General features: G+C 35.7%; 1 protein-coding gene across 1 annotated transcript in view; it reads left to right on the top strand.

Moving 5' to 3' along the window:
* The first annotated feature begins 1,343 nt into the window (after window positions 1-1,343).
* The window catches only part of gfra4b (GDNF family receptor alpha 4b), a 78,978-nt gene continuing 54,901 nt past the window's right edge, over window positions 1,344-25,420 (top strand). The window contains exon 1 of the mRNA XM_036127641.1: window positions 1,344-1,748. Coding sequence (XP_035983534.1) covers window positions 1,706-1,748 — 43 coding nt within the window. The 5' untranslated portion in view covers window positions 1,344-1,705. The remainder of the gene's footprint in view (window positions 1,749-25,420) is intronic.

Consider the following 25,420-nt stretch of genomic DNA (forward strand, 5'->3'; position numbering starts at 1 on the left):
AGAAGTGGACTTGATGATGTGAGCAATTTCCCACCACATATAGTGTGCTAAGGCTTAAGATCTTATTATGAATGATGCAAATTCTCATTTGAGAGAGCAGAATTCACACATCCATGAATCTGAGCGAGTCTTCCTGGTTCTGAAGCAGAAAAGCAGACCTAGACCATCACATTACCCTCACCACAGAATAATGGTCTTTCTTCTTAAATGTGTCGGTTTTACACTAAATGTAAAAAGGACACACATCTCACAGACAGTTCCTCTTTTGTCTCGTCAGCCCACAGAATATTTTTCCCAAATGTTTTGAAGATCACCCAATATTTAATTTTGCTTATGTGAGACAGGCCTTTGTGTTATTTTTGGTCAGTAGGGATTTTTACCTTGGGGCCAGACCAAGGATACAATTTCTGTCCAGTCTCTTATTTGTGAATCATGAACACTGACCTTAAACAAGGCAAGAAAAACCTGCAGTGCTTTAGATTTTGTCTCTGATTGTGTTGTGATTTTTCCATATAAGTCATAATGCATTCTTGGAGTAGTGTTTTTAGGCTGTTTGCTTATGTGAAAGTGTATCACTGTTCCCTTTTTTTTCTCCATTTGTGGATCTTTGCTTTTGTTGTGGTTTGCTAAACTCAAAGCTTTTATAACTAAATTTTCTTTTCATCTGCTCTTGAATTTCTATCAATCAGGTCATGATGGGTTACTTTTTGAGATCTTTCAGATCGGTTTAAGTAGTCAGGCAGTAATGAAGTCAATTGAACTCAACTTTCAAAAAAAAAAAAAAAAAAAAAAAAAAGAGATGGTTGATCACAGTTAATTTATAATTTAACAAGACAGACTATTACATTCTTCCAAACTGGGTTGGTTTGGTTAGTTTTTATCTTAATAATGTCAATCATCATTTTAACACTGACTTTTGTGTTTACTCAGGTTCTTTTCCTTAAAATCTAGGATTTAATTCTAGTTAATTTATAATTTAACAAGACAGACTATTACATTCTTCCAAACTGGGTTGGTTTGGTTAGTTTTTATCTTAATAATGTCAATCATCATTTTAACACTGACTTTTGTGTTTACTCAGGTTCTTTTCCTTAAAATCTAGGATGGCAATTTGAAAACGTGTGACAACAGAAAAAGAGCAATCGCTAAACATCTAACACCTAATGTTATATTAAAGATTGGGGCTCTAGATGTGCTGACACACTCTAGACCTCGGTAAGAGTAAGAAAATCATATCCTCAGTTTAACAAAAGCTACTTTTCAGAACAGAAAACAATCCTGGCTAAGCAATCGTTGTGTAACGAGACTCAAGCACTCCTCCCCTCCCTCTCGGCAGCTCCTTGCGCTCAGCATCTCTTCAGCAGCGGACTCAAGGGCTCCGGCGACAACGTAGACGCGCAACAGAAGGCTCTCCATACCGGCGGACCGTTCAGCAGCGCACAGGACAACTTTCACTCGCAGCATCACGGCACGCATGACTGTGGCTTTGCGCAAAAACGCGACGGTGAGAGCGGCTACGAAGGAACTGATGGGACTCTGAGATACAAAAAAATAAATAAAAAAAATACGAAATCAAGCAAGAAAAGATTAGAGTGGTTGAGGAGGAAAAACATATTTGCGACAAATAAGGATATCCAAATGCGCAGCAGGAATATCCCGTTGTAGATGTTTAAGCTCTGAGGCAGAACCTGAAATTCAGACGGAGATGGATCAGTGGGGAGTTTATCTGTCTATGCTCCTAACTTTTGGTAAGTAATAACTTATTTTTTTTAATTTCCTGGCCTAATTTGTAATTCGGCTGATATGCGACGCTGGCTTCTGGTTGTATTAATGCACTTTCAAAGACAGCTGCGGCAGTTCCGATAGGTCGCTAAAAATGAAGGGTGTGTGATTATGGCAATTCAGATGGCAGCTGCACAGCGCAGTACGCTAAAAGCACACAACACAAAAGTAGTTTCCCTGCAAAGTGCATGTGCTGAAGAGAGGGCAAGTCTGACTTGGTTGTCGGTGTGCCGGCGCATGGCTGGCATTGTGTTGCTCCATATGCGGCGCTCGCCGAAACATTCATCCTTTAAATGTTTTCTTACATTCTTTATGCCGAAAGTAAACATCAAGTACACAGGTTTAAAAAAAAGTGTGCATTTTAAGGCGAATTGCTTTATTGTTTAGTAAATCCTCCATAATCGACCACTGGCAGCAGTACATCAGTCATCTGTGAAATATTGCTTTCTAACTGAATGAAGCTGGAATATTGATTTTTGTGGCAACAGCACACAGTCTGGTGGAGAGAAACAAGCAGCTGGTTGTCCTCATATATTTATCTGTTTTCTTAGGAGACATACAGAGTTAGACAGTTGTACGATTATATCTATTCTCGTCGGTTCTTTTCTCCTTTTACCTGGCTCCAGCTTTCCTTATTAACAAATGCTGGGAAATGCATTAAAGTATATCTAATCTTTGTTATTAATTATTCATACACTTTGCTTGTGGAAGTCATTCATTTAATAGATGAAAGGAGATGTAAGAAAATGCTGAATGGAAATAGTGTACCATTTGAATCTACTTCTTGGTCTGCAAGGGTAGAACCACCAATCTCTGGTGATGTGGTTAGGCAGTGCTTTACAAAAGTATTCTTGCACCTTGACTTTTTTTTTTATCTTGTCACATTGGAACCACAAACTTTTATCATATTTTGCTGGGTCTTTGCGAGATAGCCAAAACAAAGTTATGAAGCGGAAAAAATGGTTGCAGGCTGTTCAAAAACTTAACATTTAAAAATCTGACAGCTACATTTGTGTTCAGACCCTTTTATACGATACCTTTTAATAAAATTTAGTGCTGCTAATTGTCTTTTGAAAAACCTAAAAAGAGTCCCCCTGCTTATAAATTAGTCTCAGCACAAATCCAGCTGTTCTGAACAAACAGCATTATGAAAACAGGGAAAGCAGAGAATGGTTAAAAAAGAGACTCCCAAACTTTGAATTTCTCATATCATTGTTCAGTCCTCCTTAAAATGGGCAGAATATATGACACAACGTTAAGCCTACCAACATGGGAATCCACTTAGACTGACTATGTTAACTGTGGAAGAGCTGCAGAGATCTGCAGCTCAGGTGGGAGAATGTGGTGATATATCCATTTGTCCTCCATTTCAGAAATGGATGAATGACTAGAAGAAAATAATTGTTGAAAATTATGAATGCATTAATATTTGACATATTTAGGTTTAAAACAATTTTCAATTAACCAACACATGTTTCTGATTGGTAATTTGGGAGTCATATCTCAAATTTATGAGAAAATAATGTACAAAATGTATCGCTTTTGACATTTATTTTCTTTATTCACACTTTAAAAAAGATGAAATTTAAAAAAATTATTTATACTCTTCTCAGTAATAGTTGAAGAAATCTCCATTGGCATTACAGCAATCAGATAGTTTTGGTAAATGATTTACTATTATTATTATTTTTTGGTAATTCTTTACTAGCATGTTACATGTTTTTGCTGGTATTTTGATGGTTTATCTTTGATGATGAGCTTCAAATTTTTTGAGGTTGGAAGAACTTTTTGCCATTAGCCTAATCCTAGCTTTTTCCACTGATTTTCTATCAGATTAAAGTCTGGACTCTGGCTGGGCCAGTCCAAAACATTAATATTAATTTAACTCAGAAAGAACATGTTGTTAAAATGAAGCATCCTATTAAAGCTGCAGTAGGGAATTTTGTGAAATAAGGAGACTTAGCCTGAATATTTGAACAAGCCAACCTTACAGGTCCCTCCCCCTTGATCTATGTGTCTGTTTATACACCTGCTGATTTATGTTTAATCACAGTAGATGTTATGTTCATGCCTATGTAGCTATTTTATCAGATCGGTTCATCTATGATAAACAGTTAAAGGGCATTTTCTACAATTTGTTCGGATTATTAAGGTTTTTTCATCTTTCTGCACACTTTTTCTAGCTGGGAATTTGAACTAGCACAGCTTACAGGTCCCTCCCCCCTAGCTCTCTGGTGTGCTACATCCCTCCCTTCACAGTAGTATATGTTATGTGGACAGATGGAATAAAATCACATATTATCCCCCTCTCTTAATACCTGGAGGCCACAACAGAATGACCACAATTTTCCAGAACCAACTCTGAAGGCAAACATCAAAGCCTCTCTGTTGTAAAAGGTGTCCATTAAATTCTGGTATTGTAGTGCTGCCTTTCAAGAAACCACAAAGCGAGAGGTTTCTCTGCGTTTACTTGTGCCAACAATGCTCAAGTTTTCTAAAAAAATAAAAGCTTATTAAAGACAAGCAAACATTTTCGGTCTTGTCACTATCTTAAAACAAGGAATAGACTGCCTCAAGGTACACAGACGTCTTAAAATATTTCAGTTTCATAACTTCTAAACATTTTTATCATCCTATTCATATGTGGTAAAGTACTTTTAATACAATATCAGAAAAAGGGCCGAAGTTACAGGTATTTATTTATTATCTGTGTCTACAGTAAGTTTTAGAGATGCCTCGACCAGGGTTTCATTAGATGATATAGATTTCCAGTTTTCTATGAGCTCTGACCTGCTGATTCTGATTTTAAAACATACTTTTCAAATTTTGTAAGTGCTATGAATAGTAATCAAGAAAAAATGTGCTTCCGGTGTTCTTTGACAGAAGTAGTAGTTAATTAGGATAGTCTTGCAGTTCTTTGAGAAAATAAAAGAACTGCATGACCAGCCTAATTAATGCATCAGTGCATCACTAGCAAGTCTATGTACTAAAATCAAAAAAAGCAATAGATAAATATTAGATATTTTAAAAATGGAAAAATATGTTATTAGTACCACAGGCATAATTGTTACTTTAACATTTTGTATCAAAAATATTTTAGATGAATTCATATACAGTACAATCTTAACCCATGGTCTAATAACATGAGAATTTCATGACTAATCCATGTCTAGTACAAATTCACGTGGCACATTATATTATTAGAGATTATATCCTTTTGTATTTCTATGTTGCTTTCAGATGAAAATTAAATGCAGGTATGCCACTTTTATTAATTACACCTGTTTTGAAACCTGGAGTGCTTTAATACAGAGGTTAAGCTTTTAATTGGCTTGACTGTAACTCACTACAAATAGTGCTCTATTTCCGTCACTTTCATTATCACTTTTTTCCATCACTTATTTGGTTTTGTTAAGGTTGTGTTTACATCCTGGTTTGATGTGGTTGTTAGGTTTGAGCTGAGAACCTCAGCGGTGATGATGCTCAGACGTGGTCTGTAGGTCCTCATGAAGACATTAAAGGGTCAGTTTGTACATTTGGAGAAGCTGTAGTGTCAAATTGAATCAATGCTGCATCCAATGTTGTAGGAAATATTTGCAAATCATCTGAGCTAACTAGATGACTAACCAGTCTTTGATCTTATCTGCATGAAACATTTACACTGAGACTCAGTTTGATAGATACACTCTGAAGTTCATCATCATTTGAAATTGAGTCAAAATGCTCAAGGTACCTAATTTTTCTCAGGGTTGGATAAGCATATTTGTGCAATATCAACTTAATAGTACATGCACCGGAGCCAAAATCCCATTTCACATCACAATACAATACCTAGCAGTAAAACAAATGTGATCTTATTAATAGTACAAAATAATCCAAACTAAAAGAAGAATAAATAGCATAAAAACTACAGAGAATCCTCTAGGAGTTGCCAGAAGTGCTTACAGTCATCATTAGTCCTTTAAGTCCTTTCACTGTTAAGTTTTTCTTTCATTAAGTCTTGTCAGAGCTTTTTATTGTGTTTTCAGAGTTTAAGGATATGAGATGTACTATTTTTAACCCCTTTTCTACAACAAAAGGCTTTGTAACTGCACTCCACTTCAGCCATGCTACTGCATAATTTGAATGAATGTTGTTGACGTCGGGGGATGAAACATTTACCCTAAATAGAGAAAAGCAGCATTAGGCATTGCAATTCATTATAAACTCATTAGGATCTTGCATTGGGATTTGTTACAAGTCTAATTTCAAACTATGTATTCAGCTTTGCATGCACAAAACAGTACATGCTCACGCAGTATGCGGGACGGATGGGACAAAACAGAGGTACAGGAATGCGTTTTCAGGCTTCAAACCCCAAATCGTTGCTTGATAGCTGATTATGTTGCATCTTACATAAAGCTTTAAAAGTGTTGTTTTTTTTTGTGATCGTCTACATTGAATATAAATCAGTGCTGTTATGACTCACCACACCTGAGTTGTTAAACGGTATTTCTAAAGATTACTTTATGACATTATGAAAAATAAATGCAACAACTCACTTCCTGGAGGTATATTTCAGTGGTCCTGTGATTTAAATGAGCAAAACTTATCAACCAGTGCAAGAAATTATGGTTTTCTGGTTTGTTTTGTGTGTTTTCTGACCTTGAATTGTTTATATTTCTGTTAGCCTGACTTTCTGTTTGTGCTTTGTAATGTGTTTAACTTTTTTATAACAGCTAGTTCTTCTGAGTTGGTTGCTTCCCACCTGGTTTTAGTTAAGCAGTTGTTACCAGCTGACGTTGATTGTTAGTTTCCCAGTGTATTAACTGGCTTGTTTTTTTTCTCATTTTTACTAGTTCTTCTGCCTACCTGACTGGTTAATTTTCAGCTGCTGTTCATCTCTGTTCTGAATTTCATTATCATCTTAAGATGCAGTTCCTTCTTTGATTACCTCAGTTTACAGGGCATATCTGCACTTGAACCCATGCATTATGCATGACAACTCCTGTTCTATTAGCTGCTTTTTAGCCAGAAAGATTCAAACAGCATTGTTCTTTTTATTTGTCGAAACACCTGGTTTGCTCTGCGCACAAAAAACTAGTCTAACTTCAGTCCCTCTTCAAAATCAATTCCATTCTTTTTCTAAACAAATGAATAATGACATTACTAAAAATCTACAAAAAAAACAACAAGTACATGGTGATCATGTTACTTAAAAAAATAAAACATCACTAAGCCTAAAACTAGATTTAAAAAAAAAAAAGCTAAACATATCTTTGAGCCCCTTTCATACACACAGTATTTTATTTCACTGCTTTCGCCATAATGGTTCTGCACTGCTGCAAGAGTATAATTTATTCAAACATTACGTTTTGATGCAGTGTTCTGCTGCAGAGATATTTTGATTATTAATCCTTAAAATTATGTGGTTATCTAAAACTAGTCAGTGAGCATTTTTTTTTCAACCAAACACTAAACGGGTGCTAGTGCTTGCTTAACCCAAATTTTACAATGCCTTGCAAAATCATTTATACATTTTGCAAAATGTAGCTGTAAGTGTATATTTAGGGTTATTATACACTGGATCTTTGCCTCAGTCTTAAGTCTTTAGCCTCTAGCATGTTTTCTTCCAGGATTGGCCTTGTTTATGTTTAACTTTCTATCAGGTCTGACCAGTTTCTTGATCCTCGATGAAGCAAAGCACCCTGGCAGCATGATGCTACCACCACTATGTTTCACAGTGGAGATGGTGTCTTTAGGGTGACATGCAGAGTTTGCTTTTTGTCACATTGAATGTTTTGGATGTCGGCTGAAAAGTTCAGTTTTGGTCTTTTCTTACCAGACCTCATTCTTCCATCTGTTTATTGTCTCCTGTGGCAAACTTGCAAACAGGACTTCTTAGGGCTATCTTTAAGTGATGGCTTAGTTGTTCTATTTAAAAGGACAAATTTATGGAATTTATTTGTAAAAATATAGAAAACAAAGGTTTAATTTTCCTTCTTCACAATTGTGCACTACTTCCTGTTGGTTGATCACATAAGAACTCAAACTAAGTTGAAGTTTGTGGTTGTAGTATAAAAACCGCGGGAAAGGTTAAAGAGAATTGAATAATTCTGCAAGGCACCTAATCAACTGTCATCAGTCAAGAACTGGATTGAATTGCAGTACTTTTTACCTGACAGACAACACTGCTTAATATTAAGCTGGTGCAGAAATAGTGATATACACGCTGTTATCTAGAATCTACACTGGTGTGTAAGGTGACTGGAAAATTGGCTGTATTGGGGTCTTTCTGTGTGGGCTATGCATGTTCTCGCTCTATCTGTGTAGGACTTCTTGGAATTGTAAGTCTCCCACAGTCCAAACAGCTGCATGTCAGACTAATTGACGTGTCTAAATGTGCTGTGAATGTAAACCCCGCGGTGAAGTTTGATGGCTTTTGTTACCTTGTCTCCAGGATCTTTTTAATAAAGACAGGTGAAAAAAAAAAGATACAGAAATGTATTTCTACAAGAATAACTGGAATTACAGCTTAATAAAGCAAATCTAACAAGAGTTTTAGTAAATGTTTTTCAAACGACTTAAGGTAGTAATAGCATAATTTATACAGAATGTAAAACTCAGATTTAAGACTTAAGCAAGACACTTAGGAAAACATGAGGTTTTGTTTGACATGAAACTGATTCCCCTAACTTTCTCTTTAATTACTGAATTTTTAGAATCGGCACATTGACATTCATTTGATATCAGTCAGTCTAATGTCTCTGACTTTTTTTGGTGACATTTTTCAGTTTCTCACACCCTTGTCTGCTTGTGATGTTAAAATACTGTAACTTTAGGCAGGTAAAGTTTGGTAAGTTAGAAGCTGCTGCATGCCTTCAGTGAGAAAGAGACTACCAGCCCGGTGGGTGGGGGGCGGGGATGTAAACGCCAAAGACATGCCATTGACTGGGGTTGATATATGGTGGTGAAAAATAAATTGGTTTTATGCCCCAATGATCCATTATTTTAATAAAGTGCCTGTTGTGTCACTGGTAACTAATTAATGAGAGGGTTTTGTTTTGATATTTATGTCATCAAAGATACTGTTTTAGAAGAAAATTACAAGTTAACTGGTAGACAAGGCACAGTTTGCTTGGATTTTAAAAGCTGGCTAAATGTGAAGCAACCAATATCTTGATTTAATAGGAGAAATAAAAGCAGATTACTTACTTGAACTGTGTTTTTCATAAAGATGAGCATAAGCATGCATTGAAGGCATTTTATTTGCTCGCTGTCTGTTGATTTTCCAGCCAAAAAAACTGTCTAAGGTGATGTTTTAAAGTGAATTATGAGGAAGTTCAGTTATAACCAGAAGATTTACTATTACATATAGAGAACTCAGTGCAAATTGAATGCCAAAGTTCTATTTAACAGACTGGTGGAGACTTGACTTCAAAAAAGACTGTTTCTCTGTACCAGCTCAGTGCATTTATAAACCTTGTGCCATTGTAAAATCAGGCAATAAAGTCACAAAAGCATGATGCAGTGGAAAGCTTTAGGAGCTCATTTCCCTCACAGCAGTGAATATTAGAGATGCAAACATTATTATCCATGAAAATGTTATTCCAGAGCCTCCATGAGAAACCTTCCGTAAACTATTTTTTTTCTCCATTCAGGAGCCAGAAATATTTATAATGTATTGAACTATCAGGGAATGAAATGTTATGCTGCTCTAAGACAGAGTGAGGAGTTGACTAGCAACCGAGTCATTTACTTCCCTTGCAAAGGTATTTGTTCCAATTTAACTTCTGTTTACGTCATCATCTAAGAGAGGGAAGACAATAGCACAACTAAACTACCAAAGCACAGCCTTCCTCCTTAATGGATAGGGCAGGAAAGGAGAAAACTAATCAGAGAAAAGCCAAAAGTTCTAGTGTCACTCTGGAAGAGCTGGAGAGCTCTAAATCTCAGGTGGGATGAAAATCTGTTGACGGAACAACTATTAGGAACACACTCCACAAATATGACCTTTTCGTAAAAGAGTTAAAATGAATCCATTGTTGAAAGAAAGCAAAGTGTCCTGTTTAAGATTTGCCACAAGCCCTTTAGGAGACACACAAAGAAGCTCCTTCGGTCAGATGAGCCCAAAACTGAAATGTTTCTTCTGCAGGGACAGAGGAACAAGTCAGAGATGATTAGGAGATTGTTGCACTTAATTATAATGTGTTTCCAGCTACAAAAGATTGAGGCTGGGACAAGTTCACCTTCTAGCAGTACTTTAGCCCTAATCATACAGTTAAAGCTACTGTTAAATGGCTCAGTTAAAGTCCAGTTAATTTAGGAATTTTAAACTAAGAATTTGCAACAAAACTTGAAAATCGATGTTCTCAGATATTATCTACCCAGTTTGTCATCGCTTTAAATATTTTATGCTGTAGCTATTTTTTAAATTAGGAGGTATCAGAGTTAATAGAGCTCATTACATATGCATGTCACATTTTTCGATTTTTATTTGTAAGATACCCTCATTAAAAGGCATAGTTTGTGTATAAACTACTGTGACCAAATTGAGTTAATTAAGAGAAAATAACCTAAATATTTGAGCCTGAAATTAGAATTTGTAAAGCATAAAAGATGCATTAATTGCCTGGTTGAAGTTTTGACTAAGTCTGCTTTGTATGAGGTTCACCAAAGCATAAAAGTAACATGCCAAATATCGTAACCTTGTCTATTGGGCTAGAGTGAGATCTGTCAACTTGATTTTCCCGTAATTAAAAACTGAAAACGGTGACTGGTTTTGAACAAAGCAAGCAGTTTGTTGGCTCAGGTCGAGGTCATGCAACAACAACCGCTGACAAAGGTTCTGGCCAGAACTGCTAGTGCGGTTAAAATTGGAGGAACAGTCGGGCTCCTGGTGAAATGTTCTGTTTATGTAAGAGAGACTCTACACTCTGTGGGTTGTGGATCCGTTCTCGCAAAAGTACATTCTGTTTTGTTTGAATGATTTCCATATAATGTTAATGAAGCTGATTTCCTTAGTCTCCTAGTTGTTATGCTGGGTCAGAAAGTGGAGATTTAATGTTCTAAAGCACAGTAAAAGTTCAGGCTTATGCACAGAGTAAATATTTGAAGAGAATAAGTTTCCACTCTCGATAAAATATATAATTGGCTATACTTATAACTGTCATTTTTGGTTTTTGGCAAGGGTTTTAGATCACACAGAAAATCTTCTACAAAATAGAAACAAATGTACTGCATTTCTCAATTAAGTTTATTTATGTAGTGCCGGCTGAAAAAAAAAGAATCTAAAGGAATTAAGACAAGACAAACAGATTAGATTTATAAACAGAAATACAGACCAATTCAAATTGAATGCATTCCATTGTGATCCAGCACAGGAGACAATGCGGTAGAGTTGAATTTATTATGACAATCGTTAAAAAAAGTTTTCCATGAAAGGAACTGAGCTGACCGCATGGAGTCATTAAATGTGCAGCAATCCTTCCTCTTAGGCAATCATGTGGCAACAGTGGAAAGGAATACTGTTCTTTAACAGAAAGGGCATTCATATTCTTCACAGAGTAAATATGAATATCACTGAAGAAAAACATCAGTTATCCAATTCTAACTTCAAACTCAGGTGAATGTGACAACCACGTCTAAATCCTTCAGTTTGCACAATAAACTGATCAAAACCTGGTGATGATAACTATTTGTAGACATGAACACAGTAGTATATATATATATATATATATATATATATATATATATATATATATATATATATATATATATATATATATATATATATAAACCTTCTTTGGAAAGGGACAAATGGCCACAGTCATCAGGAAATACCTTTCCTGTAAAAATGTGTACATGGTTTGCAAAAATACTGAGATAGGTGGGGTGTAACAAAGTAACATCCATGTGAATGGCAACACCCATAGTGTCCCATTACAACATTGCCCTAACTTCACACTGCCTCCCCGGCTTGCCCTCTCCACATGGTCCAACCTGGTGCAATGCGTTGCCCAGCTAAACGACACACACACTCACCCGGCCATTCATGTGATATCCAATTTATCGGCCCAGGTCACCTTCTTCCATTACTCTTTGGCCCAGCTCTGATCTTCACATGCCCATTTTAGATTCAGGGGTCAGCACCGACACCCTGGCTGCGCTGGAGACACAACTAACTGAGATGCGCTGTGTATTCTGACACCACCTTTCTATCATAACCAGCATGGTGGATAGGACCACACAGGCTAGCCTTTGCTCCCTTTGTGCATCAGTGAGCCTTTCTTCCCCATGACAATGTCTCTGGGTCACCTCTGTTTCTTCTTTGGAACACTTTTCATAGACTGGTAACTCTAAAAAGCATCTCTAAAAGCTCTAGTTTTTAAAGATGCACTGAAGGAGTTGTTAATATTTTGCTCTATTCAGTTGCTTTAATCAGATTTTGGCTTTTTTTCTTATGGGAAATATCCTTTGTTGGTATGTCATTGTGGGTACTTGGACCAATAACAGCAGATGAATGCTTCTTAACTTTCCAAAAAAAGTAAAAAAAACAACCATATTGCTTCTTAACTTTGCTTTTTTTGCTATGGAGTTGTAGTATTAAGTCAGATTTGAGTTTTACTTTTAATACAGTAGACCGTTTCTGTGTTCAAGTGAATACCATCTTCTTATAACTAGTCGCTGATCCCCTTTTTTATGTTTTTTTCCAGTGAGTGGTAAATACATGCCTATTCATTTTTATGTGTATTGTGCTGCAGTATAGATAAATGCATGGATGGCAAAAATGTGTATCTTACAGGCCATAAAAGACCTATGATCGCTTTGCTTTTACATAAGGGATGATGTTTCTTGAATTATTTTATTTTTCTGACAGGCAGGATGAGTGAATTCGCAAACCAAACTGTCTTATATCTGTAGCTTTTTAGTGACTATACAAGTCACACGATTTGACTCAATTCAACCAACTGCAGCTTAAGACTTTATGGTGTTTAATTAATGTATAGTTGTTTATTTACATTGCCAGGCATGTCAGTTACATCACAACTTGGCCTGTAAATGGGATATTCTTTTTATCACAGTGCTCATCCTGCAGCGTATATCAGCTGAGTTATGACAGCTAACAGCATGTGTACCAAAATAAATTTTTGATTAATTTTGGCATCTCACATCTGGAAAGCTCTTTCACTTAATCAGATCAGAAAAATTGGTTTATAGCCTTATCCGGGCCACAATGATAGGAAAAAGGAAAATAACTAGCAATGCTTGTTTGTGCTTAATAAAAAACTTAATTATCTTACCTGAGCAATTAGAAAGATAACAAAGGACAAACGTTTGATACATCTGACTAAAATGTTTCTCTAGATTATTTCAGGATAACTAGAAAAACAAGTTTTTGAATTATTGTTGAAAAACAGATTTCAAGGATACCAATTTGATCAGAAAATCATTGCAAAAAGTATTATAAACTTGACATTTTTTTAAAAAGATTTGAAACAATCTCCAAAATAAAACCAATTTTTTTTGCCATCTTTACAAAATTCCCTTCAGTATCATATTATCGATGCTCTTAGGAAGCTCTTTTGTGCTTAATTCAATTAAACAAAAAAGTATGAACTATCTACACTTTTTTGAAAGTGATTACTATGTGTTTAGTTCTAAAACTGTCAAATTATAATCAGATGAGTTTCAGATATTTTTTAAAGTATCTAAAATAAGCAGCGCGAAAAATAAACATATTAACAACATAATAGCCAACCTTTTTTAATATATATTTTAACTAATTGGCTGTACATACACATACATTTCCTTGCTATTTCATTTGTCATTTACTTTATTTCATCTAAACTTTATATATTTTTATTGCCCTTATCATGTGAGTATGTGACACCAAAGTCAAATTCCTTTTTGTACACACAGTCTTGATAAAAGAAAACTGATTCTGACACTCCATCCATATACCTATTTTGGATAACGACTTTTTAGCGAAAGCAGAAGTGTATCAGCGGTCGCCATGATAAGTGTTTGGTTGAATAGTGCAGTCAGTAAGGAAGGAGGTAAGAAAAGGAGACTACATTTAGCATAGGAACCTCCTGACATCTCTCACTGGCGCTAAGGAGCTATAAGGTATCCCATAATCCTTTGTGTGACATGACATAAGCACAGCCCACCTCAGGGAAAATAATGAAAATGTCTTGATAGAAATGAGCACACACTTTGTAGTTCATTTCTGGAAGGCTGTAAGCACGGACTAAAATCATCCATATGCGTTTCTGTCAAGTAATGACGTCGGAGTTAAAGGCTGTCCGAAATTGGAACTGAAGCTCCTTTCCTACCCACGATAGTGTTGCTGTTGACCCCATGAAAGGTCAAGGAACAGGCGCAACCCTTATCAAAAAGTAATTTATTCAAGTTTACTACAAGTATACTTGTTTCATACTAAAATGAGGCAGTCTACTTGAAGTGTACTTTTTATAAACTATATTTTATATACTTAAAAGTATAGTGGAGTATGCTTGACATATAAAGAAAACTATAAACAGAAGTCTAAGCTTAAGTACATTAATACTAAGACTTTAGCTTATACTTATACTTAGGTATACTTAATAAATTTAGCTTCAAGTATACTACTTTTTGCAAAGGGTATTTTTAATGGTATTGGATAGAGTCTGATAATGAATACATTCCCTGCTCTCTTTTTTGTGGCACTAGTGGCCTATATTTCAAAGTGGACAGAGGAAATGGTGTTGAAAGACAGGGAAGACATGCGGCAGAGGTTCATGGGCCCGGAGTCGGACCTGGGACGGCTGCAACGAAGACTGAGGCCTCCGTACGTGGGTAGCCATGAGGGCAGGATCGATCCATCTTTTTTGTAGTTTATGTCAGATTCTAAGCTAAAATCAAGAGTCCGTTGACCGGTTAGCATTTTGCCGAACCTGATGTCCAATTTTGGTGAGCATATGCATCTTGTGTGTAACCCAGTGTGGTCTGCTGCAGTTGTAGCCCATCTACTTCAAGGTTTCGGGTGATTTCAGGGATATTTAGGGTGATTTCAGGTATTCAGCACACCTCAACTGTAGTGAGTTATTGTTTGAGTTACTGTCGCCTTTCTGTCATTGTCCTTTGACCTCCAACACGCACCAAGGATTTGCATTGACACAACCACTGCTTACTAGATATTCTCTTTTTTCTCTTTTTTGACCATTCGCTGTAAACCCAAGAGATCACAGTCCGATTGTTACAGACACAGAGGAACTCGTGGGATCTTCACAAACCAGCCCCTCTGTCACCAAAAACCATTAAATATTCTGATTCTAGATTTGAACTACATCTCACTTGAACTACAGAAATCATCTTCACCATGTATAGGCTGCTAAATGCATTGAGTTGCTACCATGCGATTGTGTTTAGTGTTACCAAGCAACAAAACAGGTGTGCATATAAAGTGGCTGTTTATCGACATGGATCAATTATTTTTACTTAGTAGATTACAATTTCTTCCTTCACATATGCTGATGTATTTCTGATATTCCAGTGGCTATATTTATCTACTTCTCAAAATCGAAATCTCCACACATTATGTAAACATGCACATTTCCTACCTTACGCGCTAAGTTGTATCTGAATGTCACACTTGGGGGACAAAATCTTTACTAAACTTCATCTGCATATGCAAAGCACATTTAAGCTGCAAAGATGTTATTCTACAGTGAGTCACATTTTGGTCATTAATCAGGCTCTGCCGTACAACCTTATAATGAGCGGAACATAACAGCTGGACTGAGTGTTGCTCAGAAAGGAAACACAAAGCAACCGAGAGGAACCAGCTGGAGGGCACCTGTCTGAGTGAACTTCAGTAGATTTACAACATCTGCTTCACGCAGGAAAGGATGTCACCTCCATTCAGCGCCGCTTGATTAACTGTGTCAGACCAGGGAGTGACACAGACAAAATTGCTGCAAGTTGCTAAGAGATTACCATCTCATTTAGAAGGTGAACCAAGAGAATAAAAGTTAGGAAATATCTGTTTAGGAGTTGGAATAGGTCTATTTAGGAGAAATGAGTGAGCATACATTTGGTCTAAGGGAGTATTTGGAAGCTGTCTAATACAGCTCAATAACGGTCAGTTTGTGATAAAACGTTGGCTTAATTTGTTGGAGACCTTTCTCTCTGTCACCACCCTGTAGAAGCAAATCCCTATCCTCTCCATCTCTTATTAGGTCTAATTAATTGGATCAAGAGAATGTCACTAAGCATCTGACAGTCTCTGTGAGTGATAACAGTGAAACCTGGGCCAATTTCATGTGTATGAGCCCCAAGAGAGGAAACACTCCATATTAGGTCCATTGACTCGCTGCCACAATGCTACCTGAGGGATTCAACACTGCTGTTATGATAATACAGGGAGTGAGTGAGTGAGTGAGTGAGTGAGTGAGTGAGTGAGTGAGTGAGTGAGTGAGTGAGTGAGTGAGTGAGTGAGTGAGATCATGTTTAGAAAAATGCAGTTTTGAAGTTATTTCCATTTAAGCCACATGGTGACATACAGCACATTCCAGTTTTTATTTATGGCAGAACTGATCAAGAAGTGTAAAAATAACCTTAAATTAATATTTTTTTCATTCTTTTATTATTTACTGTTGATATTTTGGGGAGTAAAGAGTCAAGGCAGGTTTCACATGAAACAAAGGATGGAAAGCACTTCATGGCTGCTGTCAAGTGTCAAGAATCTTTATTGTCACCACATGTTACCGTGGCAAAACATTTTTTGAGACAGACAGATAATATAGAGAATATGTACAGGCAGACACAACAAACACAAATCTCACCCTGCTATATCTATCTATCTATCTATCTATCTATCTATCTATCTATCTATCTATCTATCTATCTATCTATCTATCTATCTATCTATCTATCTATCTATCTATCTATCTATCAATCTATCTATATGTGCATATGTGCAAATAGGCAGAAGTATGGTTGACGATCTTTAATGCTTTACGGGCCTCTTTCTCCTCTATAGACCCTCAGAACCTTGATATATTGTATCATTGTATACTCTGAAAAACTCAACATTTTAAATAATGATCTGGTGGATCAATAAAGTTAAACTGGGTTGTCATTGGGTCTTTCTGCAAGATAAGGATTCAAAACACATGTTCAAATCAAACACAGAAAAGATTCATTTGAAACAAAATTAACCATCTTTCCCAGATTTAAATCCTAAAGAAGACCCGATGCGTGAGTTAAAGACGACAGTGAGAAAGACTTGTGATTTTGGTCAAACTAAAGAGATTAGTCTAGCTCTGGTGATTTTGTGACAAACAGCTAAATTCTAATGTGAGATTTTCTTCCGCTACAGTGTAATGTATTTAAGTTAAAGGTTGTTGTTTTTTCTGTAAGCAGCAGAAATAAAGGAAACCATTTTAGTTTAACAGTCTTTCTATACCTTTTGAAAGGGTGTTGATAATTATTGAATAAACAATATACTGTATGTCTTGGAATATTAAATCAAATAAAAAATACATTGCGTTATATTGTAAACAAAATCAACCATGATAATTTTTAAATCTTAATTTCATGCGTGCATCTGTGTTTATGATCTTTTCATTTTCCCCAGTTTACCACTTATATAGTTACAAATATGTATAGTATATTAAGTGTTTCTAAATTATAAACACTTACATTTGTACTGTACAATACAAACAAAGTGTACACACACACCAGTTAAAATGCCAGATGAGACTGAGATAAATCATTTCACAACTTCTTCCATCAAATACAAAAGGTGCCATAAATTGATTGCATAAGTGTGCACACCATGACAGAAGGAAGACTGTTTCAGAAAATGTGGGACAACAGCAAATGAATAAAACAGGACATTTCTTCACAATAGATAAAGTCACTAGATAGAAGTTGGTCAGGGAGGCTGTCAAGAGCCTGACCGTAGCACTGAAGAAGTTGCAAGAACTTCTGGCTGGTCCAGCTTGTGTTCTACATGTAACAACAACCACCTGCCTTCACACTGCGTCGGAACTAAGGATTAGAGATGAATAACAGAAACTCTTTCCTCCAAATAAAACATCCTCGAAATTTCTCTATACCTTGTCAGGATGTGTTCTGGTCTGATCAAAAACAAACATTTAATCACCATTCCAAAAGAAAAGTTTTTACACAAAATACACCAGCGCCAACCAAAGATCATATCCAGATGGGTTTGTGGTGATGGCAGCATACTGCTCCTGGGTTGCTTTTCTTTAGATTGAACTATACAGAAAGAAATGGCTTCATCAATAAGAAAATTATAAGTTATGTAATGGCCTAACCAGAATCCAGAACTCAAGCTGACTGAAAAATCCGTGGGATCACCTGAAGAGGACAGGGGGGTAGAAAAGTCCTCTGGATCTAATAGAGTAGTGTTGCACTTAAAGAAAATTGAAGGGAAATTATTGATTTGATCAATGTCAACCCTGAGAGTGGAAATGATGCTGCACTTTTTACTTAACAGATGAGATGTTGAATTTGAATTGTATGACTTTAACCTACTAAGCTTTATGAGTGAAGAGAATCTGTGACATTATTTTCATGCATCCAATCCAGAAAGTTTCTAGACTTTCCACAAAGACTTGCCTCTGTGGATGGAAACATCTTCAGTTTAGCTGGTCACATTCTTTCAAATTATCTTTTTGTTATATTTCAATTGATTCCGGTTATGTGGATACATATTCAAATGGTGTTTGTATCAGTTTAAAAATCCAGCTAAGATGTTTCTTGCAGAGCATTTTAAACGTACTAGTTTCTACAAAAAGAACACAACTGTTGTATTGGCTTTATTTGCTACAGTGAACAGATTTTTTCACATTTTATATTCTTCTTTAAAAGTACATAATTTAATGATATTACCATATTTTGTTTCAATAATTAATTAGCCATAAGTACATTTGGATCCTTCATTGACCTCCAAATCACAGGATGTCACTATTCTGGAATTCAGTAATTCAATAAATTAGAGAACAATTGTAAGTCTTGATTTAATGTGTGGAAATATGAAACATTTCCCTGTTCTTATTGCCAAAAGTGCTTAAAGAAGCATAAAACAGCTCTAAGATCTCACTTCTATGTAGTCTGAAGTATTAACTTTCTTCATGTTGACCCATTGCTTTGTGCTTCACATGGCTTGCATCATTACTGAGCACAGCTTGAAATCTCTTACTGGATCACTCACTACGGCTTTGATGGAGGAAGGAAACTTTTTAATAAGGTGGGAGTGTGCGGAAGGAAGAATGAGAACAAGTGGATCTGTGTGCGTAGTTTAAAAACGGATCCTTCAGAGTGTATTGAACACATGTTTAGGGTAATAGTAAAGGGATGTGGTGATGATGTGCAAAACACAAGGTCAGAAAAGGCTGGTGTTGCTTATTACAAGGCTACAAAGTTGTCCTTTTTAAACAGATGTTTTAGGATTCAGTCAAGAGACATTTATTCACACAATCTAGGTTTTGGTTGTGCATTTGGACAACACAAAAGATTTTACATTCAGTTATTGAACTTATTATGTAAGAAAACACTCAAGAGGTGGTCATTGTCTGACTTTAAGGAACATTTCATTATGTAGGCAAGTAAAGTGAGTTATGCCTCACTTTCTGACATTTTTTAAACTTAAATGTAAACAAGTGTCTATAGACTGATATTTCTTTAGAAATGCTGACAGCAACCACATCATGTCACGAGGCTTGTAATAAAGACAGTGATGTCTGAGAACTGAAAACAGGTTTCACAGTAAATGTATTATTAGAGCTCCAATTCTCAATTATCACACCCTTAGCGATGTTCTGTGTCCTTTGATGTGTCAGGTGACCTTCCTCATCACTGAATCTATAAACCAATTCACAACACAACGGCCACTAGACACAACCATTTTTTTTATTATTTTTTTTTTTTTTTACAAAACATTCTGCTATTTTCTAACCTCCCTTGAATCTAGACTATCATCACAGAAAAGAGCTTCTTCATTATGCATGCAAATAAACACCTTTATGTGAGAGTATACATTTTTTTTTTTTTTTTTAGCGGATTAACACACCGGGAGACCTTGAACAGATTGTTCAGAGGTGACACACACTGCATTCAGTATGAGCAAGCCTTGACAGTCTTGGTATTCAGGGACAAAAGAAAGCAGGAAAAGCAATCAATGTGATTATCATACAAATGGTAATGTAGCACACACTATAACTCAACAATGTTAGCTACAGTTGCAGAGTACTTTTACAGGTTCTACCTGTGTAGTTTAACATTTTCCTTTGTTCCCCTCGTCAAACTCTTTTGAGCTTTCCTCCTCCAGTCACTAAAAGCCTTTTTCATACTGAAGACACATATGACACTGTAGGCATTCATTTAGAATAGCTGTCTTTGCTTTGCTTTCTGGTCTTAAAATAGACCCTTGTTTGCCAAATCACATGGGGGGCCCTGCAAAAGTATTTACACCCCTTCAAATCTTTCACATTTTAGAGTCACAAACTGGAAAGTATTTCGTCTGAGTTTTTTTTTTTTTTTTTGAGGTAGGCAAACACAAAGTAGTGGATAATTAAATATAGAAGGGATGAAAATACATGACAATGATTTTTCCACTGATAAATCACTGTCAAATTGCTAAGGTGAAAAGACATCAGCAATTACCTGAGTGTTGTTGCCTATCAATTTAGAAAGTTTTATGGAGTCATTTTCAAAGGATTTAATGTCTATTATTTAGCAGAAAAAAATATCTATTTACAAAATGAAAACATTTAAGACAGCTACCAATCTTCTCAGCCGCTGATGTTCCAGCAAGTTCACCCAATGGGCATATTAGAAGAATCTGGATAAGACTGAACAAGTATCACTTGTTTTTAAAGAATGAAGGAGAAAGCAGTTTTCTTTTTTGTTATCAGCTCCCCATTTTGGTGCAATTGGAGCTTCAAGTCTTCTTCGGTAAGAGTTTACCAACCTTGCAAACCTGGAGACTTGAAATTTTGCCTATTGTTCTTTGCAAAATATACTACTAAAATTATTAAGGGAACACTTTTTAATTTTAAACATCTGGACTAGTTATATCTGGTCAGTTCAGTAGTAGAGGGGTTGTTAATTAGTGTCAGCTGTTTTGGTGTTAATGGCATTAACACCAAGGGCACTAAAAGGACAAGAATGATGACCCCAATAACAGGAATAGTTTTGCAGGTGGAGGCCACAGACCCTTTTCCCTTCTAATTTTGTTTGACTGCTTTTCAGTCATTCTGCATTTGACCAGGATCAGTGTCACTATTCTGGTAGCATTAAACGATATCTGGGCCCTACAGAGGCTGCACAAACAGTCCAACCTCACCAGGATAACATATCAATATATGCCATCGCCAAAAGTTTTGCCAAAAGGTTTGCATTCCAGGCAGTAACTTTTTTTTGATCAGTCGACAAATCGCAATTATTTTTTAAATGATCTCCTTCATCACTTCAGTTGCTTAAAAAAATATTTTGACTTGTTCTTGTCTACACACCTTTGAGCGCTTCTTTATTGCCTCTTGTTGTCACTGTCCTTTTAGTTTTATACATGGTGCTCCATAAAATATGAATTCTAAATTTAACTGACTTAGTATATGTTTAATATTTTTATCAAAGTATATTTTTTAAATTATAAAAATGTTTTTACATTTTTTTTTACCTTCAAGCATTTAACGTTGCTTAATGTTTAAAAATAATTTAAACCATAGCCTAGTTTAAAAAAGGGGAGCATATTAACATGGTTGCAGTCGGGCTTGTTCTCTTTAATTAGGCAATATTCTCAGCAATATTAAAAATTTGTGAATTATTTATTTCCAAATAAACTCCAGCGCTCTAGTTAAGCATTACATCTCAACCATTATCTATCTTAAAACTGAGATGGTTAAGACAAAACTATCTTAACCATTTCAACCATTAATTTTAGTGATAAATGAACACTAAAATAAACCCAAAAATAACCATTAGATATCATCAGTTGTAAATAATCACAACACCAACATAGAAATCAGTTCCTCTCTGATAACATACATTTTTTACTCCACTGTATTGCCAAGTCTATAACAATGGATGCACATGTGACACCAGTGGCATGATGCGCCGGAACTGGGTTTCAGCACTTTTACAGACTTTTGGGAGTTTGTTCCAGATAAGCGGAGCATAAGAACTAAACACTGCTTCTCCATGTTTGGTTCTGGGTATGCAGAGTAGTCTTGAGCCAGAAGACCTATGTGGTCTGGAGGGTTGATTCTCTGACAACAACACCCAGATTTCAGGCCTGATTAGTGGTTACTAGCTGAAGCAACTGAGGCTGTTTGCTAACTCTTGATCACTCCTTTGTTTTCCAAAAGTTACTTCAGTTTTGTTTTTATTCAACTGAAGAAAATGTTGGCACATCCATGCATTGATTTCTTCTAAAGATTTACTCAGCACTTGAATGGGTTCCTAGTTACCTGGTGACATGGTGATGTAGAGGTGTGTGTCATACTGAAAAGTGCTATATAAATAAAGTTGCCTTACATGCTTTTTTTTTTTGCATATTCAGTCAATGTGGAATGGGTGTTCCCCTATCTTGTACATATTGAAAATATGTCAAAATAAATTTGACTCGTTTCAGTATAATGTACAAAAACACTGTTACAGGAACGAAATGCTCCAGCATTGATTTAATCCCATATATTTGACATTTCAGCATAAACAGTTTCTTCACCAGATAAACCAGGCTGACACAAATTTTTAGGACATATTAAAAAATTCCAGCTCATGAGAGCAAATACACCTGCACACCATGTATCATGCACAAATATGCCAGTGCTACAGAATCAGTAAAAAAGTCTTACATTTATGATCCAATAATAGTTTTACTTCATATTACACAGTGCTATGCAGATACAACTCGACATGTGGGATACTGCAAACTCAGTCTCAAACAGCTGTTTTGAATAATTTAGTAAATAAATATCTGACCACTTGGGGGGATCTATAAAGGATTGTAACATCCATCCCAGATAGTTAGTTGTTAGTTAAATATGAACCAAAATACATTGACACATTAATCTCATGGCAAAAGGTCCTAATGCAGTAGAACATTGAATTTCACACCCTTGATCCCAATACACATGGAATATTCAGGAGGAAAACACATTGTGTAATTGACAGGACATGATGTCCTGCTAAATACCCTTCAGTTCCCTATGCTTAGAGACATGTAACATAAAAAGGCCCTTTCTGTTTTCTTTCAGATATAGTTTTGAAAATTTGAACCCTTCATTCTTTTTTGTAAAAACTCAGAAAATATAATTTTTTGGTACTTTTTGTTGCTTTTTGGGTGTGTTCTTTAAAACAAGTGTGATTCTTGACACCTTTACTACAATATGTTGTCCTTAGGACATCCTTCATGTTAGAATTGCCACTGTTTGTTGTGGTTTTCAGTCTTGTTAGATTGTGATGGCTGTATGGGTCTTACTTAGAATAAGCTCCTTTCAATACAGCTGTTGACTGTTTTTAGTAAGGATTCTGGAAAATTCTGAACCTTTTTGGGCATTTTGCCATTTACATCAGCATCTTTCTGTGCAATGAAGCCATTTTATATCTATTTTTACATTTGCAAGGATCAACAAAGTTCTTTAGACTGTGTTTCTTGATAATCTATTTATAACCACAGTCATCAAGTATTTCCATGCCATGCAATACTTTTTTTCTCTTTTGTGTACATTAACACATTGAGAACTGTGAATGTACTGGTTTTGAGTTAAAAATAACAGCAATATTTGGTCAAGGCAGGTTCGGGTTAAGTAGCTGAGGGAAACAAGTTAGTTCCAGCTCACCTCAGAAGTCCATAATGTCCAAAACAGCAGACTGTATAAATGCTAAATAAGTCCACACGCTTTCTGTTGAGCTTTAGGAGTATAGTCAGATGTGGGTTTGCAAATAGAAACTTGAGAAATGCTCCAGCACTTGGTCTTTGAAAATGCAAATAATCCACATGTTTATTCAGATTTGAGAAGTTAAAGTGGTCCCTTGGGACAAGCTATTACCAGATGTGGACTGATGTACTAAAAGAAGTCCATCTGCGATGAGATGAACCATAGCCCATTTTAATGCCAAGCTTGACAAATTTCCAAGTGTATGTTAGACAAGTTTCTGAGTATATCTTAGAAACCTGGGTGAAGTACACTGGATGAATTACATGACTGTTTGAGCCTCATAATTCAGGCTAGAACACCCTGAATGATGTATAATTAACAGGTTGGGTGGTATGAAACATTTATATATCCTTTGGTATCTGAATTAAATTTGTTTTATGTGTCTGTTACTTTACTTCCCATTGCTGGAAATTAAAGTTGCTATCAAATTAAACTTCCCTCCAAAGAAAATAAATATCTGATCCATTAGATGTACATAGATATGTTTAAGTTAAAGTTCATTGGCTTTTAGGTTTCTTAATTACATTAAAAGGAGCCTAGTCACGTGATATCACCATAAAAAACAACACAAAAATCCTGTGTTAATCTTCAAATAAAACAATATATGCCAACCGTTCATCCTGATCGTGTTTACTTAGTCCTTTTTAGAGTTTTGCACCGGGTGCAATCAGCAGATTAACGTTGTGCCATGTGCCAGCAGTACTGCAGAACTATCAGAAAGCAAAATGGTGACAACTAATGTAGCTACTGTAAGAGCCTGTAGACCATCCTCCAATACCTCCTAGTAAAGTGACAGCTCAGCGTGGTCGAAGACCAACCTGTTCTACAGGGTTAGGGTTACTTAACCCCTTTATTTTCACACCTCCACTGGGTGACTCGCTTGGCTCCATTACTTCTTGTTTATTCATTGCATGTGCTATATTGTACTTCTGGTCTTGTTATTGTAAATATACACAAAATTGGTTTGTTTACTAACAAATAGAGAAAAAATTGTGTAATATACATAAATAAAATATAATAAACTGGCAGGGTGCGATAATTTAATCAGAAAACCTTTGTAAGTAAGCAGAGCGAGATACTGGTATAGAAATTTGTGAAGTCATAGTACGTCACTAGGTCCCTTTGATACAAGACCCATCATTATGTGCATTATGTAGCCATAACAACCAAGAGGTCATATTATTGTAACTTTTTGTTGTTCTGGAATTAAGATTTTTAAATAGGAGTTTTATCTTTATTTTCTGTCAACATTAGTTTTCCTTAGCTGCTAAATTAATATGAATTAAAGTAAGTATTTGACGTCTCCACAGTATAATACCTGTCAACAGTAAGGGAACCCTGAAACCGTTTTTCTATTTTAATATCTAACAGATGATATGGCAAACCGTTTAATTTTACAATGTCAAGAAAACAATTTTGCCCTCTATAAAAAAAAATCACGCTGACCTATTTAGATCATTAAACACACTTTATATCAGAGAAAGATGTTATGAAAATGTAAGTCAAACGATGATGAAAGATGTTAAAACTAGTTTACGTAGAGGTCTGCTTTCACTTTCTGTAATAAAAAAAAAAATACTTGAATCGATAAATTGTTGGGGTATAATTTGCACCTCATATTAAGTTGTGCTGGAGCTTATATTAATTTATTTCAGATTGATAAAATATTTAATGTCCAAGAAGGGAAATTATAAATTTAAATT

This window comes from Fundulus heteroclitus, chromosome 23 (assembly GCF_011125445.2).
Source record: "Fundulus heteroclitus isolate FHET01 chromosome 23, MU-UCD_Fhet_4.1, whole genome shotgun sequence".
Taxonomy (NCBI): Eukaryota; Metazoa; Chordata; class Actinopteri; order Cyprinodontiformes; family Fundulidae; genus Fundulus; species Fundulus heteroclitus.